This window comes from Mandrillus leucophaeus, unplaced genomic scaffold (genome assembly GCF_000951045.1).
Source record: "Mandrillus leucophaeus isolate KB7577 unplaced genomic scaffold, Mleu.le_1.0 Scaffold317, whole genome shotgun sequence".
Taxonomy (NCBI): domain Eukaryota; kingdom Metazoa; phylum Chordata; class Mammalia; order Primates; family Cercopithecidae; genus Mandrillus; species Mandrillus leucophaeus.
The window spans coordinates 2,177,978-2,197,871 of NW_012103332.1; the positions used below are offsets into that span (position 1 = coordinate 2,177,978).

At 41.3% G+C, this 19,894-nt stretch overlaps 1 protein-coding gene across 1 annotated transcript in view; it reads right to left on the reverse strand.

Moving 5' to 3' along the window:
• The window catches only part of CLNK (cytokine-dependent hematopoietic cell linker), a 206,794-nt gene extending 189,755 nt beyond the window's left edge, over positions 1–17,039 (reverse strand). Inside the window, exons 1-2 of the mRNA XM_011987821.1 lie at positions 16,842–17,039; positions 1,919–1,971 (exon numbers count right to left, since the gene is read on the reverse strand). Of these exons, the coding sequence (XP_011843211.1) occupies positions 1,919–1,929 (11 nt within the window). The 5' untranslated portion in view covers positions 1,930–1,971; positions 16,842–17,039. The remainder of the gene's footprint in view (positions 1–1,918; positions 1,972–16,841) is intronic.
• Positions 17,040–19,894: the final 2,855 nt, after the last annotated feature.

Here is a 19,894-nt window from a genome sequence, read left to right on the forward strand (position 1 = left end):
TGTTTGGGAAAAGCATCTTTGCAGATGTAGTTAAGGATCTTGATAAGAAATCATTCTGACTATCCAGGTGACCCCTAAATCCAATGACAAATATCTTCACATCAGACAGCCAGAGGGAGGTTTGAGGTGAGAAGAATAGAAAATATGGCCAGAGAGGAGAAGGCCACGTGAAATGGAGGCAGAGAGGGGAGTGACGCAGCCACGGGCAAGGAAAGTCAGGAACCTCTGAGGTGAACGAGACTAGGAAGCATTCTTCCCTTGAGCCTTTGGAGGAAGAAAGACCCTGCTGACCCCTTAATTTTGAATTTCTGGCTCCCAGAACTGTCAGTGACTAGATTCCCAGTGTTTTAAGCCATGCAGGTGGTGATAATTTGTTAGACAGCCCAGGACACTAATACAACTGCTGTGCTGTTTATGCCATCAGCACAAACCTCCAATTCGTCTATCCCACAGTGAAACTGCCGTTTGTCACGTTTATCCCCAATGCTAATTTGGGTCTGAGAGTTCATCTTTGTGGTGCAACCACAGGTTAACCAGCTCACCTGGATTGACATTAGCCCTGACTCCCTTACTGGTGACTTCTCCATTTCCCACAGCCGAGGGAATAAAGAAAGGAGCACTGAACTGGGAGTCAGACAGAACTGAATTCCAGCTCCACCTTCATCTCAATGCTCTGAGCCATCTCAGACAAGTCATTTAGATGAAGCAGCTAATCTTCCAGGAAGCTAGTAATACCTGCCACTCAGTCCTGCTGCAAGGATCGAGGAGGAAAACGAGGTCACAACTCCTGGCAAGAAGGGATGCTTGATGAGCTTAATTCTCACTCGGGTGAGGAGCCCATCTGTGGACTACGTGCCAGGGAGCTCCTGCTGTGCTTTTCATGGCAAGAGGAAGAGCAGAAGCTCCAGCCTTCCCATCCCATGGGCTTGGCTGTGAGTCAGGTCACTCCACCTGGACTCCTGTGGGCATCCATGGGTAGCTGAGATTACCGGGGCCATCACAGCATCTGCTGCTGTCTCTGTCTCTTGGACCAGAGCCCTCCAGCCAGTGCCCACCTGCGAGGTATAGCCATTGCTGTCTCCTAGCCTCCCTCTAGGATCAGGACATCCACCCAGAAACCAGGCAGTCCTCCTCCCTGAGTCAATTCTGCTTTTCAGAGGGTTAAGGAACTTCTTGCGTATCCAGAGGGTAAGGATATCATTCTCCAGTATCATACAGATGTAAAATGACAGGGCAAGGGATTTAAAGTAGGTCTGGTCTGCCTGACTCTGAAACTCCTGCTCTTTCTAATACAATCACTGCTTTTCACACCAAAGAGGAATAACAAAACTACTTTTCTGACTGGCAAAATAAAGCAAATACATAGACAAGGAGATTAATTTTAAAACTGGTCCACCAAACTTTGCCAATTTCAAGGTTTTTCTTTCACTGTAAATATTTCTTAAACGTTTGAGTCCTGCTTTTTTTTTTTTTTTTTTTTTCTATCAGGCACAAATTTTGGTGTCTCAGACTGACCACACCACTTACTCTGGGTGTCCACAAAGAGAAGGTTGGACTCCAGGCTTTCTCCTGTGGGAAAAAGTGCACAAACCACTGTCCTTTTACTTATTCCTTCACACCCATGGGTGGAAACTGACTGGGTGCCCTTCTAGCATCATGGTGCTAGGGTATCTTGTCCCTGCCCCACCACACACCCGTGCTGAGTGAGAGCAAGTGCTCTGTCCATGAGAAAATGCTGCTACTGGAAAGAGGAGTTTTCCGAACACCAAAGCGCACAGCCCCAGCCATGGCCTCTCAGGAAATCCCCTTTCCACGGGTGGCCACACTGGCATCATTTCTTAGTTCATCTTCCAGAAAACGCCTCCTGTCCCCACTATGAAAAGGGAATCGGGACTCACAGTGATCCCATGGTACTTACTGCCTGTTCATAGTTCTTGGCACCCAGCAGATAAGAGGGATCTTCAATTCAGCCTGTGGAAACAAAAGCAAACTCGTTACTGGAACTTCCACATCATGTTTTAATTCTGGGGAACAAGCCATTGTTGCTTCTTGTTAAAATCGGATACAGGTGCTGGTTTAGAGGAAATGGCAGAAAGAATCAATCCAGGTTAAGAACTGGCTTATTTCTGGAATGCAGTGGGGGAGGGGATTTCTTTCTCTGACAGGCTGTCCTCTTTCTGTCAGCATTCATCCCATCTGCCCCCGGGAGTTGAGCAAACATAAACTGAGCCTGGTTTTCCCTGGCGTGCAATTGTGCGCTCCCCCTGGGCACCGAGGGCACGTCAGCCAGGCTCGGCTGGCTCTGCTCCGAGCCAGAGCGTGCAGAAGGGGTGCTTTTCGTTTCCAAGTGTGGCTTTACCATAAAATATTTATTGAAAGTTACAGTTCTACATCACTTTACGTAGAATGCAGCATTTTATTTGAGCCTTCTATTCACCCACATAGGAAAGATTTTTAATGTTATTTACCACATAAATTAGCAGTAGAGACCTTGGGAGTATTCAGTAAGGGCTTCGTATCAATGATCTCATGTAATCTACTCAAAGGCCCTGAGAGGTATAAAGGATATCAGCTGAGGTTCCAGGAAGAAACAGATGGCACTCTCAAATTGGGTAATTTGAGAACAGCTTAATAAAGAGACCATTTAAAAGGTGTTGGCAGGGTAGAAGGAATCCACAGAAGACAGTGAAGTATCTGGGGGTGGTAATAAAAGGGCGCTGTCACACACCTGGGCTTGGAGGGGTTTGGGGACCAGGTAGGCACTGGGACACAGAGACAGGGCTCTCTTTCTGGCTTGCAGGAAGAGGAGCTGTGGCTTTCAGTTGTGGGACCTGCAGGGAGGGAGCTGTGGTGGGTGGAATGAAAATCCCATCTCACGCTTCTTTTGCCCTGGATCTCCTGATGCCATTTCCCATTGGCCAAACTCAACAGGAAGCCAAGGGCGAGGAGCTATTAATATGGTTTAATATCCATCAGCTTCCCTGGGCTCCCAGATGTGGGGAGTAGGGTAGAAAGTGGGTTTCACAGTTAGAGAATGAGACCCAGAAAGATTTAATTATGTGACTAAGAATACCCATCTGCAATAAGAGCCAAGGTCCCGAGACCCAGAAATTTCCATTTCCTAACCTGTCAGCATATGGCACCCCACTGAGCCTTAGGCATTTTTAGTATATTCTGTCATCCATCTATCCATTCATTCATTCATCCATCTGGGAAACTACCATTTACTGAAAATTTACTTTGTGCAAATATTGTGCCCAGTGAGACACAGTCCCTGCCCTTAAGCCACTTCTAAAACTAAGTATAGTACGGTTTCTGCATCTCTCCGTGACATCCCTCCTGTTATTAAAATGTTTTGCAAAAAACAGTTAATTGTAAAACAAAACAGAACAAATCCTAACTCTGTCTTAGAGAGCCAGCCAGAGTAATCTTCATAGAGGAGACAATATTTGAGCTTTGTCTTGCCAGGTAAATCTGGGTCTTTTGGGCTCAAAATTAAGGAAGGTGTTCCAAGCAAATGGAGCATCATGTGCAAAGGTGTGAAGATGTTACAATGCATATCGTGCCAGAGTGGCTTTGCACACTTTGGTGAAACTAAAAGGGTCGGTAGCTGGGATGTTGGTAGTACATGAAAAATAATGAGGGAAGGTCCCTTGGATTGAGATGATCAAGGATCATGCACGCTAAGGGATGGGATTCGAAATTAAACTGTGTGATCTTCAACCTATACTGGCAACCCATAGTAAAGAACTTCAACTAAGCTCTATGACTTCTGATACCCTGTGTATTTCCTCTGTCCTCACCCCCTTGCCTCATCCCCTCGTCTTATGTTGTAGGTCAATATTGACAGCAGGGAAAGGAGAGGCAGCTGTTAGCCTCTCATTCACTGATGGCCCACTATGGCAGTGTGTAGAGTGCCTAGCCCCACTTGGAAGTCATTTCCATCATGGCGGTGAGAAACAGGACTTGAACATTCATCAGTGTCATGCAAAGAATGCACATCAAATACTGGAAGGGTCCTGGACTGGAAGTTGAGAGACCTCTGTTCAGTTCCAGTGCTGTCATTAACTAGCTGTGTGGCCTTGAAGGAACATTTGGTCCCTCCTAGTTTATAAATAGTAGTATCAATATCTTTCTTTTACATCATGTCTTAAGTGTGAAATAAACTGACACATATGAAAATGTCTTACAAACTATGAAATGTTATGAAATACGGATATGCAATTACTTGTATAACAAAGCAGAGTTCGCAAGGTGCTTTAGCACGTCATGTTATATTTGGGTATGTGGGGATATTGTTGCCAATTTTTGAATACTAATACTTATAGAGATTAAATTACTTGATTACAGTCATACAGGACAAATCCATCCCCCATCCCTTAAAAGTATCTACCTCTTAATGATAACTGCTTATACAGCTACTTCATTCTTCTGAATGCATTAAGTAGCATTGAAATGGGACAAAATAAACCAATCTTTATGGACGGCTCCCTGTGTGCCTGAATCTTGGCCAGTTCTTGTGTACAGAGTAAACGGACCACAGACGCAGGACAGTTCCCTGCAAAACTTATTGCCTCAAATCAGAGGTCTGGCAAGGTGGCCAGGGAAGCTGCTCTCCAGCCCCAGCCCTGCCATGCACCGTGCAGCTTTGAGTAAGGCAATGGAGCTTTCTGGGCTTTCGTTTCTTCACCTGAAAAATGAGCAGCTTAGGCCAAATAGGTCTTTTTCAGCTCAGAGAAATGGAAATAGTTTCATTAAAAAAATGACAATCCATCAATATTTGGTGACAAAAATGGTTTCAAAAGTTAAGAGTCTGTCATTACATTTCTTATAGTTTATTGTCTTCTCCAGTAGAGCTCGGCGCAGAGCCAAATTGCAGGGGATTCTGCCAAATTGCTAACACATAGGAGGGCAGGGATGGAAACGGGAGGGATCAGGGAGGAATCCTTAATTTTTGCCTTATATGTATATTATTTGATCAGTAATATCAGTGCTTATTAGACTTGTATTTTAAAATTTGAATAAAAGTTAAAAACATTCTAGTAGTAGCTTTTGAGAGATGCAAGCACTTTATTGTATAAGAAGAGTTTAAAAATATTATAGAGAGAGCCCAAACTCTTCTGACATTTTAAAAAGCTGAATTTGAGGCCGGATGCAGTGGCTCACGCTTGTAATCCCAGCACTTTGGGAGGCTGAGGACAGTAGATCATCTGAGGCCAGGAGTTCGAGGCCAGCCTGGCCAACATGGTGAAACCTGTCTCTACTGAAAATACAAAAACTGAGCCGGGTGTGATGGTGGGAGCCTATAATCCCAGCTACTCGAGAGGCAGAGGCAGGAGAATTGCTTGAGCCAGGGAGGCGGAGGCTGCAGTGAGCCAAGATTGCACCACTGCACTCCAACCTGGGCAGCAAGAGTGAAACTCCATCTCAAAAAAAAAAAAAAAAAAGCAGAATTTGAGGTTTTAGCGACCCTCACCAGAGACTGAGTTAGCCACAAAGTATCACCAGCAAGACAAAAGGGATGGCATTGTACAGGGTAAACAGCTGTGCTCTACTCAGAATGGCTGACACATTGAAAGCACCACACTCTGACCTGATCTTAGCCATTGTGCAAAGGATGTGGTGAGTCAGTCAGAAAGAGTCTTATGTCCACTGGCTTTTTGAAGGTAATATATTGTAGAGAATACAAGCCCCTTCCCTTCCTCATGTGTGCGTTTTCAAAGACGAGGGAGTGAATACAGATCACCTGTTATATATCCTCCATCTCCCGACCACAGTAACCTCATCGGATCTGTATTATGATCCTCATTTCATACAAAATCAAACATGTTTTAGTTATAAAGGAAATAATGTATACCGTGGTCCATTTCCAAGACAAAATGCCTTGAATCGGCTTAGGTCAGCAAACTACAGAAGAAACAGCTTCCCCCCACCTTACTTGCCTTCACCCGAACCAAAGAAGTTTAGTCTAAGATAAAGGTTTACTAGTATGCAAAATAGCTTGCTCTGTCTGTTCTTATTAGCCTACCCAGCTACTTAGGTCATAAGCCAAATACTTAAAGAGCAGCTGAGCTAACTAAGATTGCAATGCATTGTGGGCTGCGACAAAATGCAGCAAGACAACCCTAAAAAAACCACCTAAAGCCCTTGCCTAACAATCCATAGGCAACATCAGGGAAGATTGTGACCCCATAGCACTCAGCCTATGAGGAACTGGGGGAGGGACCTGCACATTATGGGATAAATGGCTTGTTGAAACTGTTCTGGGAGTGAGTGCATGCCAGACACTGGATCTTGTAAGACCACCATTAAAAGTCTCACTTTTGCTGTTCTCCGGATCTCTGAGTCCATCCTTTGGGTTTGGACAGGTGAGTTTGTTTCTCACAGTTATGCTTTGAGACAACTGTTTAACCATTCTGAGCCTCCGTGTGCTTATCTGTAAAATGGGGGTAACACAACAGCTACCTTTAGGGCTCTTATGAGGATTACATGAAAAAATACCATATCTAAGACATGGGGGAAATAGTGATTAATATGAGTCTGAACTTGAAGAGTAATTAAATGCCTTATATCACTTTACGTGCCTTAAAGTGGCACTGGATTTAGTTAGAAATGAAAGATGCTTAGGTAAGCATCTTAAGGTAAGTATCTGCTAATAACCACTGATGTAATCATAGAATCTCGTACCTGCTTATGCTTTGGAATTACCTGGAAACCTTAAAAAATATAACGTCCCAGAAAGTTTTATTCAGTTGTTCTAGGGAAAAGCCCAGGTATGGACATTGTCTAAATGTCCCAGGTATTTTATCAGGCAGGGAGGCAGAAGGGGGGCAGAAGGGAGGGTCATTCTATTCGCGTTTCCATCTGGCCAGCACCACTCACTGGCAGCTTGTCACTGAACACACCGATTTTTCTCATTCTTACGGAAAGCACCAGATAATCACATGTTCATTCTCCTTGCTGTTCCAGACGCATCTTAAATAGACTTTTAGGAACTGGCACTGCTTGTAAATAATCCTCTATATACTTAGAGTTATTTCTGAGTCAATTTTTAGCGGAATGTTTAACAAAAACCTACCACATCCAAAGATTTTAACAATTTGATCATGGAAAAGGTTTCTAATCATGTCAAGCATCCATTTCTCTCTCAGGTCTTATTAATAGGCAGTGAAGAAGTAAAGTCCAGGCTCTTGCAATTGTACAGGGTAGAGTTTACTACCGTACCTGCAACTATTTATAAGGCTTTACTATATGCCAGTCACATTCCAGATCCTAGGAATCAGAGAGCATAGAGCAAAAGGTGTTATGGGAACACAGGGAAAAATATGTCCTGGAGGCATCTACACAGCTTTCTATGGAACAGGTTCTTACCCAGCTTTGCTACAACTCCCCTTAGAAGTATCCCCAACTCCCTTTCTCTTGTCTGATTGCCCTGGACAGAACTTCCAACACTATGTTGAATAGGACAGATGTCCATCAATGATAGACTGGATTAAGAAACTATGGTACATATACACCATGGAATACTATGCAGACATAAAAAGGATGAGTTCATGTCCTTTGCAGGGACATGGATGAAGCTGGAAACCATTATTCTCAGCAAACTATCACAAGGACAGAAAACCAAACACTGCATGTTCTCACTCATAGGTGGTAGTTGAACAATGAGAACACTTGGACACAGGGTAGGGAACATCACATACTGGGGCCTGTCAGTGGGTGGGAGGGGTGGTGGTGAGACAGTATTAGGAGAAATACCTAATGTAAATGACGAGTTGATGGATGCAGCAAACCAACCTGGCACATGGATACATATGTAACAAACCTGCACGTTGTGCACATGTACCCTAGAACTTAAAGTATAATAATAATAATAAAAGAAGTAACCGCAACACCCACATGGGCTATGATAATGGAAGGGGAGGCAGGACTGTGGAGTGTCAGTCTTGCAGGTCTTTCTCCAAGGAGTCTTACTTCAAGATCTGACCCAGATCAAAGAGTATACAACATCTTCTTGCCTTGATTCGGAGACCTTGAGAAGCTGGAATGCCCCAGAAACGGAGCACATCTCATGGTGTTTGTGCATTCACTTTCTATAGGAATTATTTCAGTTTCTATTCCTGGTTAGCCACAGAAGTAAAGCCCATGCATAGTTCTCTCTGGCAAAGAGAAGTGACACTGAGGTGTCATCTGTCAGTTCTGCCTGTGGAACCCGGAGTCACAGCAGGGCACTTGGCATGGGGATATTAATAGGCCCAGCGTCAACTCTGCTGTGGGGAAGCCGAAAGAAGCTCTGAAGGTCTCAAGAGGAGACCACACCCTACCTTCAGGGCCTCACTGTCAGGGAGGGGCCAGGCAGAAGGAGCCACGCTGGGTGGAGCAGTGTGGAGCTGCAAAGAAGCCCAGGGTCCTCTGGGAGTCCACAAGGAGAGGCTACCTGTTTTAATGATGCCAGCTTATTTCTCCAACAAGAAAAAACACCACTGTACTAAGTGCTAGATGCCAATGCAAATCTAATTGCAAACGTCAACATGGGCAATAAAATTGCCCGAGTGTATACCAGGGCCTAAAGCCTAGGCAAAAGAGCCAGAATATGCTCATAATGAATTTACTTTGGGTTGGAACTCTGTGCTTTCATTTCATTAATACAGTTCCCACATAATTTATAAACCCTGACCTGGAACTCTTTGGGGATCCAAAATGAACCCCAGTTTGAGAAACAATGTGTGTTGTCTCCCTATGGAGCTCACGGTAATCTCCTCCAGGTATAAAGGGGACCATGTCAAAGAGAGGTGCACAGGGTGGCTCACATCCTGAGTCGAGAGACCCCTGCCTCAACCATCTGTTTGGACCAAACAACCCCACGACTTTGGAGCAAATGGTCTCAGTGATTATATTTGATTAGCTCATTAAGTACTTTGTGGTTTGAAAATGTTTTGTAAAGATAATGGATTTGATTTCATTGTTCAACTCCCACTTACGAGTGAGAACATGTGGTGTTTAGTTTTCTGTTCCTGTGTTAGTTTGCTAAGAAGGATGGCCTCCAGCTTTATCTGTGTTCATGTCCATGAGAATACATGGACACAGGGAGGGGAACATCACACACCGGGGCCTGTTGGGGGGTTGGGGGCAAGGGGAGGGAGAGCATTAGGACAAATACCTAATTAGGACAAATCATGCGGGGCTTAAAACTTAGATGATGGGTCGATGGGTGCAGCAAACCACCATGGCACATGTATACCTATGTAACAAACTGCAGGTTCTGCACATGTATCCCAGAACTTAAAGCATTAAAAAAAAGATAATGGATCTGAGGGTTAAAGAATAACACCTATATTTTAGAAAACTGGAATAAAGAAAACAGCGTTCTGCAGATGAAAGTGTCCATAAGATTTCCGAAGAACATACATTCGATTTGGGCATTAAAACCAGGATGCCTGCTTCTGAGCTCAGAACCCACCTGGGGACTGAGTGAATGTTTTAAGAAGCAGAGACTTGTTTTATAAATAGGCTGTATTTTTCACGTGTGTCGTAATCCAAAAATAATTAATACCCTTATGGTATCACAAGCAGTTTAAACAATTGGAAACATGTAATGCAACAAATCGCATTTCCTTGTTATCCTTGAGAACTCTTGTTATCCACTGGGAATTCACCAGTACTATCAAACTGAGCTTGCAAAGAGACATTTACCATAAACATTGCTGCTGCGTTTCACCTGATCCAAAATTAATATTTCATGAAGAAAAAAATGCTTTTACGGTAAAGAAATTGTTTTGCTCCCCAACATTTGTTAGTTATTCCTAGAAGATAATTCTTATAAAAATACTGGCCTCTGTTTATTTTAAAGCCTAGGAAACATCATTCTAATAATATCCACAACATACCTTCTGGATATAGGAAATGACCAAAAGCAAACTGTGAATGGCTAAAGAAAAGCTTTGAATGAATCAGGAAGGTAGGTGGTAGCTGTGCAGTTAAAACTGGGTCAAGGATCAACAATAAAGTCTATATTAAGGCTTAAGGCTTTTTTTCTCATTAAAACAGGAAAAAAGGAAAAGAGTATCAAACCCACACAATACACATCTGACTTTTTCTGCAGAACCACATCACACATATCCAAAATGGTGAATGATTTTTGGAATTGAGAAAGGGAGCAATGTGTGTATATTTGGAGAAGAGGGCCAGAAGTGTGTGCGTGTGTTTGCGCACACATGTAGGAGCTTTGAGTAAACACGCCAAAATCAAGATTTCTCAGAGACAGATGATATTAATTTGGTTACAATTCAGAGTTATATATATTTCTTTAATTTTCATATCAAAAATGAGAAAGTTACATTTTAGAGATGTTCATACTTAGAGGAAAATATATGCTGATTGGATTTCTAATTCTATACCCCAGTCGGGTCAATCAGCTCAATTTAATTAAATATAACATTTAATGTTATTGGATTTCCATTGAGTGGAGGCATGTGAAGTCAAATGGATTGTTATTAAAGATTTCTTTTTTTTTTTGAGGGGTAAGAGAGAGTGCTTTTCCAGTTTTTCTGCTATTACGTGTGGCATATTTTTATAAGATTTTGCAACTCTCTTGGTAATGAGTAACTTCCCTTAAGTATCTCAAGGCAATGTGACTGTGCGCTCATTTTTTATTTTAAATGATTTTGAAAACACTCTTAATGAACTGATGCAATCTATAGTTTCTGAATTTATTACTCCTGTTGGGTTTTGTTTTCAAAAACCATTTCCTTTTTTCTCTTCAGCTGCCTGATTCTGCAGAAAGGGTTTCCTTCCTTTACTGGTAAGACTCTATCTCTCCTTTTGTTCCATTTTGTGGAGAATAGACCCTTTATCCTTTTTCTTGTTCATTTAGCTTTCTCGTGTTCCTTTCCGTCCTCTATCCTTCATTTTTCTTCCTTCTCCTCCTCCTCCTCTTTTCTTTGGATCTTCCTTCTCTCTGCTCTTATTATTAAAATGATTTTTACTGTTCACATAAAGCGAGACTGTAGAAAAATAGTCTCCAAGTTTGCCAAAATCCTAACAGATATTTTATTTTATTATTATTAAGTTTACCTCTGTCTCGCCCCCATTTTTTTTTTTGACTTTCATAAATGATAGCAGAACCATACTGATTAGGGGCAGGCACTTCTAGGCCTGGATTAAATCAGAACATACCCAACTGTGATTGTTTCTCCATTGATTGATTAATGCATTGAGATGGTACTGAAGGCAAACTTCAGAGGACAAAAAGTATAAGAAAATAAACTAAGATTTAGGGATTGCTATATATTTACCACAATTTACAGGCTAGCCCTGCGGTGAAGATAGGGGTAAAGATAGATCCAGTAAACCCCACCATTCTCATGGACATCTAAAGGCCCATGGCAAAAGCACTCTAATTTTTTTCAACTGTCATTTATTAAGCACCTGGTGTATGCTGGTGATTTTCTGAGGAGCTGTTTCATGATCAGGAGAGCCTGAAAAATTTTTGAGGGAAATGTAAAATCCAAAGGAGAAACACAAAAGCCTAGGTAGTCTAAACAAGACTGGAAAGGAGTAATACAACTTATAGTAGTAGTAATATGGTTTAGCTTTTTGTCCCCACCTAAATCTCATCTCGATTTGTAATCCCTAGGTGCCGAGGGAGGGAGGAGGTGATTGGATCATGGGAGTTGTTTCCCCCTATGATGTTCTCATGATAGTGAGTGAATTCTCATGAGATCTGATGGTTTTATAAGGGAGTTTTCCATGGTCTTGCTCACTCTTCTCTCTCCTGCTGTCTTGTGAAGAAGGTGCCTGCTTCCCCTTCTGCCAGGATTGTATGTTTCCTGGGGCTTCCCCAGCCATACGGAACTGTGAGTCAATTAAAACTCTTTCAGTCATAAATTACTCAATCTCAGAGAAGTTCTTTACAGCAGTGTGAAAATGGACTAATACAAATAGTAATAATAATAATAATAATATCATTTACTGCTTACCAGAACCATATGTAGGGTATTTTGTTCAATTTGGTTTCTGTTATACAGCAACAAACCAAATGACCTAGATTTTTCAACATTGAACAATCCTGTCATTCTGTGCAAGAGACTTCTCCCGAGCCAAGCCTGTCCAGTGAACAAATGCACAGTGTGGATCCAGATGAGATCATCATTTCATCTGTAACTTCAAGTACATTTAGAACCTAACCCCTGAATTAAACTTCCCCTTGCATAATTAACTATCTCTTTTTCTATTCTTTTATTCAGGATCACTTATCTAGCAAGATGGAAGACAAGTCTTTCAGCCTAGGTATGCTGAATTATACAGTTAATTCTACAACTTGAGTCTCAGTTTCTCTAATCTGAAAGATGAAGCTACGAGTGCTCATCCTTCTTTGCTCATAGGATTATTCTGAAGACCAAATGCGATGATGAAAGTGAAAGCACTCTGTAAAGTATAAACTGCTGTGCAAGAACAGCTCCTCGGATAATTACTGAGTAATTTCTATGTATCAGTGCTGTGAAAAACTCCGAGGATTTGAAATTGACTAGGAAGGTATTCCAAAAGAATTTCTATCATTTTTCATTAAATCTTAATATTTCCAGAGGATTAGTACATTTGAGGAATTGTAAGACACCCAAGGCTTTGATAGATGAATGACAAAAAATAAATAAGGATATGATGAAAGTAGTTTTCTGCAGAAATCACCTTAAAATAGAACTTCTTCAGGTCAAATATCTTAAAAAGGGACAAAAGGCCAAGAATCTAAGGAAGATTTGTTTAAATATAAAATAAACTCATAATAATAATGCCAACAATGATGATAATAGCCACTACCATTTACTTTGTATTTAATAATTGCTAGACACCATGATATGCATTTTTATGTACTGAATCTCATTTCTCACCACAAATTCAAGCAGTAGATATTTTCATTCCATTTTATAAAGGATAAACAGAGGTTCTGAGGAGTTAAGTAACTTGCCTAAAACTATATTGCTAGGAAGTAACTGATTCGAACCCAGGATATCCACATCTCAATGACTGGATGGTGTGGTGTAGTGAAAAGAGCATGTAGCAGAAGTAGGAGTTTGGGATGGGGACAGTGTGGAGGTGTCCTGTGTAAGGTGCCCAGACAGATAAAACTGATCGGGAGATCCCTAGACTTGCCCATGAGTGAGGATGTCCTGATGTATAAATATCTGCAGGTAGCCATGGGGCAGACGGGCTTTGCAAGTACCTGTCAAGGCATCAGACCTCCCATAGCTCAGCAAATCCAGCTATTGAAATTACACAGCTCTGACTTTGTGCTCACCAAGCTACTGCCCAATAGCAATTTAGTTTCCGGTGTACATTTGTCTCCTGTGAGGGAATATGCCAGTCATCTGAACTTATAATTTGAGTACACTTGAACAAAATCACCAAAGATGGATGGATAGGCCAGAGTACAAGAGTAGACTGACCTCCTGGGCTCCATCAACTCTGTGTGCCTTGGATTTAATTAGCTTTCTGGGTCTTCAAAACTGATAGTGAAATGTGGTTCTTGGGCCCTCCACAAAAATTCAGCCCTCTCAGAGTTTGGGCCTAGGCTGTTAGTCAGCCCTCATCTTTATCTTACACGAAATTGAACACAGAACCTACCATAGTTAAAGATTATCACCAAAACACACAGATATTAATTTTTCATGTTGCATCTAGACCTTTTGGCTTATCTTATTTCACATGACAAACCACAATACCATTTAAACACAATAGGATTTTGATTCTCATGTGTAAGTGTGTAGGAAGCAGTGTTTCAATTAGCATCACCAATGAAATTTAAAAGAAACAACTAAAATACATATTTTGCTAATGCTTGTTGTGTATCTGGGAGTTCCTTAAATGCTGTTGGCTAGTTTAGAAGACAGTGATGGATGCCCTGATCATGAACTTGGGCACATCAGCAGGGCACTGATGGAGCACCATGCCAAGAGCAGGAGCTCGGGGCTTGGGTGGACCTGGGTCTCATTTCTGGCATATCCTCCTATTCGTTGCATGAAATGGAGCCTGCCTGAACTTCAGAATCCACTTTTGTTAAGTAAGAATTAAGTACACCTACTAAAAAAATGATAAATGATGAGCGTTTTTTGTCTATCAGCAGCACTTCAATGGTAACCTGTAAGTCATTGCTCTTTCGAAGACATGATTAAAATTAAGCAGAATAATCACAATAATGATTCCCACATATTTTGCCCACAAGAGTAACAAAAAATAAATAATAAATGCAAAAAGTGGTCCTATGATAACTCTATTCCACAATTCTGTTTGTGTGTGTGTGGCGAGGGTGGCAGGGGGCGGGGGCGGGCGTTATTTTTACTGCTTATATCTAACCTGATGCTTCTCAGTTTTATTGGTAACATCAGTGAATGTTTGGTTTAATTTGTTAAAAAATCAGAAATATAATTTAAGTTCAGATACTTATCTCTCTGGTTAATAATTTAGCCCCTTTGAACATTTTATGTCTCTTTGTCATGCTGGAAGGGTAGGTACAGTCTGGAAGAACTCTGCAGAACTCAAGTCTTGGCAGATGTTGGCAGTAGCTTATGATAGTGGATATAACTGCTTCATGTACTTGGATTCAAAAAAGGATGCTTCTAGATCACCCTCTACTACTCTTCATGTGACCATTTAGCCAGTTCCTGACTGTCTCTTCTGTGTCAGACACTGTGCACATTTGCTCTCACTCTTGAAGCAACACACAAAATGTATTCTTCCACCCAGTTTCCAATTACACAACACCAGCAACAGCTAACTGAAGATCAGAGAGCTTAAGCTACTTACCTAAAGACAAACAGTGAAGTCACACACTAGATTCACATCCATTTTTGACGATCTCAAAGCCCTGTTTCCTTCTATTTCACCAAGTTGCCCTTCCTCATCTTTTCTAAGCCCCAGTTTTACCTTTTAAATGCCCTAACATGTGCTCTGCCTACTTCATTAAGTTGTTAAGATCATTCAAGAAGAAAATATGTATTCAAAGGCCTAGATTACATAAGGCTATGCAACTGTGGAATATTACCATTCTCTAACGAGATTATTAAAATACAATATTTGTAAACTTACGTGTATTAATCAATTCCGTAGTGATTGTGGTCATATTTTATGAATAAAATCAGAGCTGATTTGGAGTGAAGAAAGGAAAGTAGTGGAGAAAGAAGCCAACACTTACTGAATACCTGCTAAGTGTTAAGAATGCACCATATTTCATGTAATATAAATATTACATTATTGAGGCTAAATAATTGTCAATACAAGTCTTATGAGATCTTACTCTATTAAAAAGAGGCAGGAATTAAGGGTCAGATATGAAGCCACATCCCTTGTCCAAGTGGCAGAGTCAGGATCCTCACCATTTTGCTCAGGCATCAAATCCTACGGACTTTCTAAGACAGCACCTGACTCATGGCAAAGTGATCAAGAAACAGAATCCCCTGGTGTTCAGGCCAGAGCTGGCCAGACGGTACAGAAGATTATAAGCATTGGTTTTCAAATGGTCTGGCCTATAGAATCATCTGAGAGGGCTTATTGGGAATAAGAAAGAAATACTACCATTTAGATGGTTGGTGTCAGAGACTACACAGGAGTGAGTTTAGAGATGAGCTCTGTGAAACTGCAAACCAACACTGTTCACCATTCTGATCAGTTAGTCAGGAAAATCAGTTTCCTTCTGAATTCTGTTACTGACATTAGTGACTGAACAACCTTGCACATATTACTTAGAGAGCTCAAGTTCTTCACCTGTAAACCAGGGTAAGTAATAGCCAACTCTTCAGGCCAGCAGGAGCTGAAGGTAAGTAAATACCAGTTGCCATTCCTACTTCTCTAGGGCATATTGTATCTTAAGCTTCTCAGGATTTCTGAAGCTCTGTCATTTCTCTGGTAGGCCTTCAATTAACCAGGTCTACCATTGTCTTCCTGATATTTGAAATGATTATTCCTGGTGGTTTGGGAGGCCCCTGGAAATCCAAAGAACAACACTATTGAGGAGTTGTGCCACAGTATAGACAAAGAGAGACAGCCAGAGAAACAGCCAGGTAGGTAAGTAATAGACAAGTAATACTCACAACAGAGAAGTCAAATAAGTAAGACTGGTGTAAAGTAATAAAAACAGTATTGATAAAAAGTTCAGACATATCAACACCTTTTAAAATCAAAGTATCCAAAATTTGATGATAGTTATTTTCTTTTCTGTCTCACTCCAGTTTGTTTGTTTTATCCAAGAAAAATCCAGTAGAGATGACTCCTGGCAGTTTTCAAGGTAAGAATTTAACCCCAACTTTAACCTCACTTTTGAGCTCCTTACTTTTGTGAGTGGAAGGATGTCTGTGTGATTCCAAAGTCTAAGTCTCCTCTACCCCAAAGCAGAAAGAAAATCGTATTACTTTAGGAAATGTTAAAAATATATTTCCACAGGGCTCCAGGAGTTAACTTCTACTTTGAATGACCTACTTTGAATGGAGGCTTTCTTTCTAGGGGGCTTACTTAATGAAAGTCAGCCAGGAACGCCAACCTTGGGGCCTGGTCTTTATACTTCAGTTGCAAACAGTCAGGGAGTCCAAGCTCCAGGAAAAGAAGATTGAAAACATTTCGTCTTTTAATTTTCTGTGGGTCGGTATCCTGATTCCTTCTCCCAAAAGAATGAAAGGATCTTTAACAATTGAGTTAAGGGCTTTCTTCTTGCCCCTTTGATGCTATACAGAAGGCCCTGACTTCCACGTTAGAAACACATTTTTCCTTGCTGCTCAGGTCTTTCCTAATGATCATTTATGACAAGGACATGACCATCAGATGATCACTCACAAGAGATGGCCTAATGAGTTTACCTGAACAGCGTGGAGAGCACCAAGAGATCTGGGCTGAGGTGTCTGTCTCCTGTGAGGAGGGGCGGTAGCGCGGAGACCTTGGGGTGGTGGAAATCAGTAAGGCGGTGGGTTGAATTCTTCTCAATGCTAAGCAGTACCCTTCAGCAGAAAACCTCCTGATAGGTCCGTTTTAGGCTTGGTTTCCTGTGAAATGCAGCCACAGACCTGAGAGGTCTGACCTGAGGGCTGGCAGGACTTCCTCTTCTTAGGCTGGAGTGCAATATGTGAAACTCTTTCAGAGGCTGAAATCCTCCAACCCAAAGGGTGTGTTTAAAGACACACGGTGTCCTTACGTGGCACTTCATAGTTACCAGAACACAATCAAAGGAACTGCTGGGCAACACTCAAGCATGGAAGGTGGGTTTTGTGAGTCTTACTTAACATGCATAGTGGACATTAACTATCTTGTAGCTAAATTTTGCAATGGCTTCCTGAGATCTCCCCCCAGACACAAGGACCAGGTGTTGTGGAGAGAACCTGGGAACTAAAGGATAAATGCCTGCCGTGTTAATTATTAGCTATGGGATCTTGGACGCTTTGAAGTTTATTTCTCAAGTAGTTTGAGTGATAATAATATTTGTATTTTAGAAACTTTTTTAAAAAATGAGGGATAATTGAGGATGATATTTCCTTCATTGAGGAAATGATATTTCCTCAGTTGTGATGGAAGGATAATAACATTTATATTTTAGAAATATTTTAATAAATAAACAAAATATTGTAAATAAAGGCATGCAACAATGTTTGGGCACATATTAGCTGCTTAATATATTTTCCTTCTGCCTTAATCTTGGTCCATTTAAGCTGATCTAGCCGAGTGCCTGTTTTCCATTCTGGGGATGTGACATTCTAGTTTTATATAAATTGATGTTGAATTCCATAACAAACCCCAACGTTATTTACAGTAAATTCAAAGGTAAAAGTTTGTATTTTCTTGGGTAAATAACTCTGGTTTTGACTTAACAGACACCCTAAGGAAAACATGAAAATAAGCACTCTTTGAACGCTAATTATGAGTCAGTTACATTGCTAAGCAACTTGCAAGCATTATCCTCCTTAATCTTACTAATAACCGTGCAAGGAACATATTTTAAATCCCATTTTGTAATTGTGAAAACTGAAAACTAGGGAGACTTAAGTAGGTTAACCACTTTATTAATTAGCTTTTGCTGCATTAGGAGCTTAAAGCAGTAACCATTTTATTTAGTTCATAATTGTGTGCGTCACTTGCTCACTTCTTTTGGTCTGCACCTGTATTAATTTTCTAGGGTTTTCATAACAAAGGACTGAGCCCTGAGTGACTAACAAAACAGAAGACTGAACTGTATTGTCTAATAGTCTGGCCTCTGGAAGTCTGAGATCAAGGTGTCGACCAGGTTGGATCCTCCTGAGGGCCATGAGGAGAGGATCTGTTCCAGGCCTTTAACCCCGGCTTGTGGGTGTCTTTATATCCTTGTTATTGTGTTTACGTGGCATTCTCCCTGTGTTTAAGTCCAAATTTCCCCTTCTGAGCAGGACAGCAGTCACAGTGAATGATGGCTCACTCTAATCACCCAATTTTAACTTTATTACCTCTTTAAAGACCCTGTCTCCAAGTCAGAAGTCATTCTGAGGTATGGAGGGGTTAGGACTTTAACAAATGAATTTTAGCAGGGACATATTTGACCCATAACAAGACCTGATCATCTGGTCTGTGCTAGTGGTTGAGAGGCTGTTGGATGATCTAGGATGATCACATTCATACATGTGTTGGTTGACAATCACGTCAGCCAGGTGCCTCTGTTCTCCTCTGCATATCTAACAGGCCAGCTTGGCCCATTTACATGGTGAATTTGGGCCTCCAAGGGCAGTGGGAGAGGGGAAGCCCCAGCCACCAGCCTTTTCCAGGCCTTTGCTTGCATCCTAGTTGCCATGGTCCCATTGGCCAAAGCAAGTCACATGGCCAAGTTCGGAGTGAATGTGGGAGAAGATTATTCAAGGGGTGAATGAAGAAAAGTGAATTATTGTGGTATTTATTGACAAATAATCTAAAATCCATATTCACATCCAATTGGTGGCCAGACTGCAATAAGAACCCAAGTCTAATGATATGAATATTCCTGCTTTTTACCAAGGAAGAATTGAAGACAGTTTGGTCTAATGGCAAAGTTGATAATAGTGTAGGTGGTATTTATAGCTTTTTTTTCTTGGAATATCATTCATTAATTTATTATCTGTTGAATATGTACCATGCATCAGGAGCTCTATTAGGTGCTGAAAAATACAACTAGGTAAGAGAGATACCTAATCCTTTGATGGAGTTTATAGCCTAGAAGAGGTTAAAATAAATGAATGGACTTCAGATATATATAAAACTACAATTTGTGGTAAATGCAATGAATAGTGCCTGATCAGATATGTATTGATTTAACAAATAGATATTCACATCCACTACCTACTTCTGTCAGGCACTGGACAAGTTGTGGGGATATAGAGGTGAAAAAAAACACTTGTCCCTACTTTCATGGAGTTTCGAATCTAATAGAATAGAGAGGTATTGGACAAGAAATCAACCATCAAGATAATGTATTCAGAGATAGGAACAAAGAGGGCTCTGAAACATGTGTTTTACTCTGTGAATTCAGACCAGATTTCCTCTGGGGAGGTGACAGGAGAGCTGAGGTGTTGATAATAAGTAGAGATTTGCTGGACCAGAAGTGGAGAAAAAAGGGGAGGGAAGAGGAGAGAAGGAAGGAAAGAAGAAACAAAAGAAGTCTTCTAAGAAAGAAGGAAGCAGCAAAGGGAAGAGGAAGGAGAGGAGAAGGGAAGGAGTAGAGGAGGTGTCCAGGAGCATATTCAAGGCCAAAGATATTGTCAGTCTGGATGTCTGGGTGGGAAAAACAGCGTAGCTCACTGAAGGAGCCTATATAGCGAAAGGTGGCTGGAATGGAGAGGGAGCAAGGAAGAGCGTGGCATAAAAGCAGCAAGAGAGTCTCAGTGTCAGGCCAGCTGCAAGTTCCAATCTGCACGTTCTT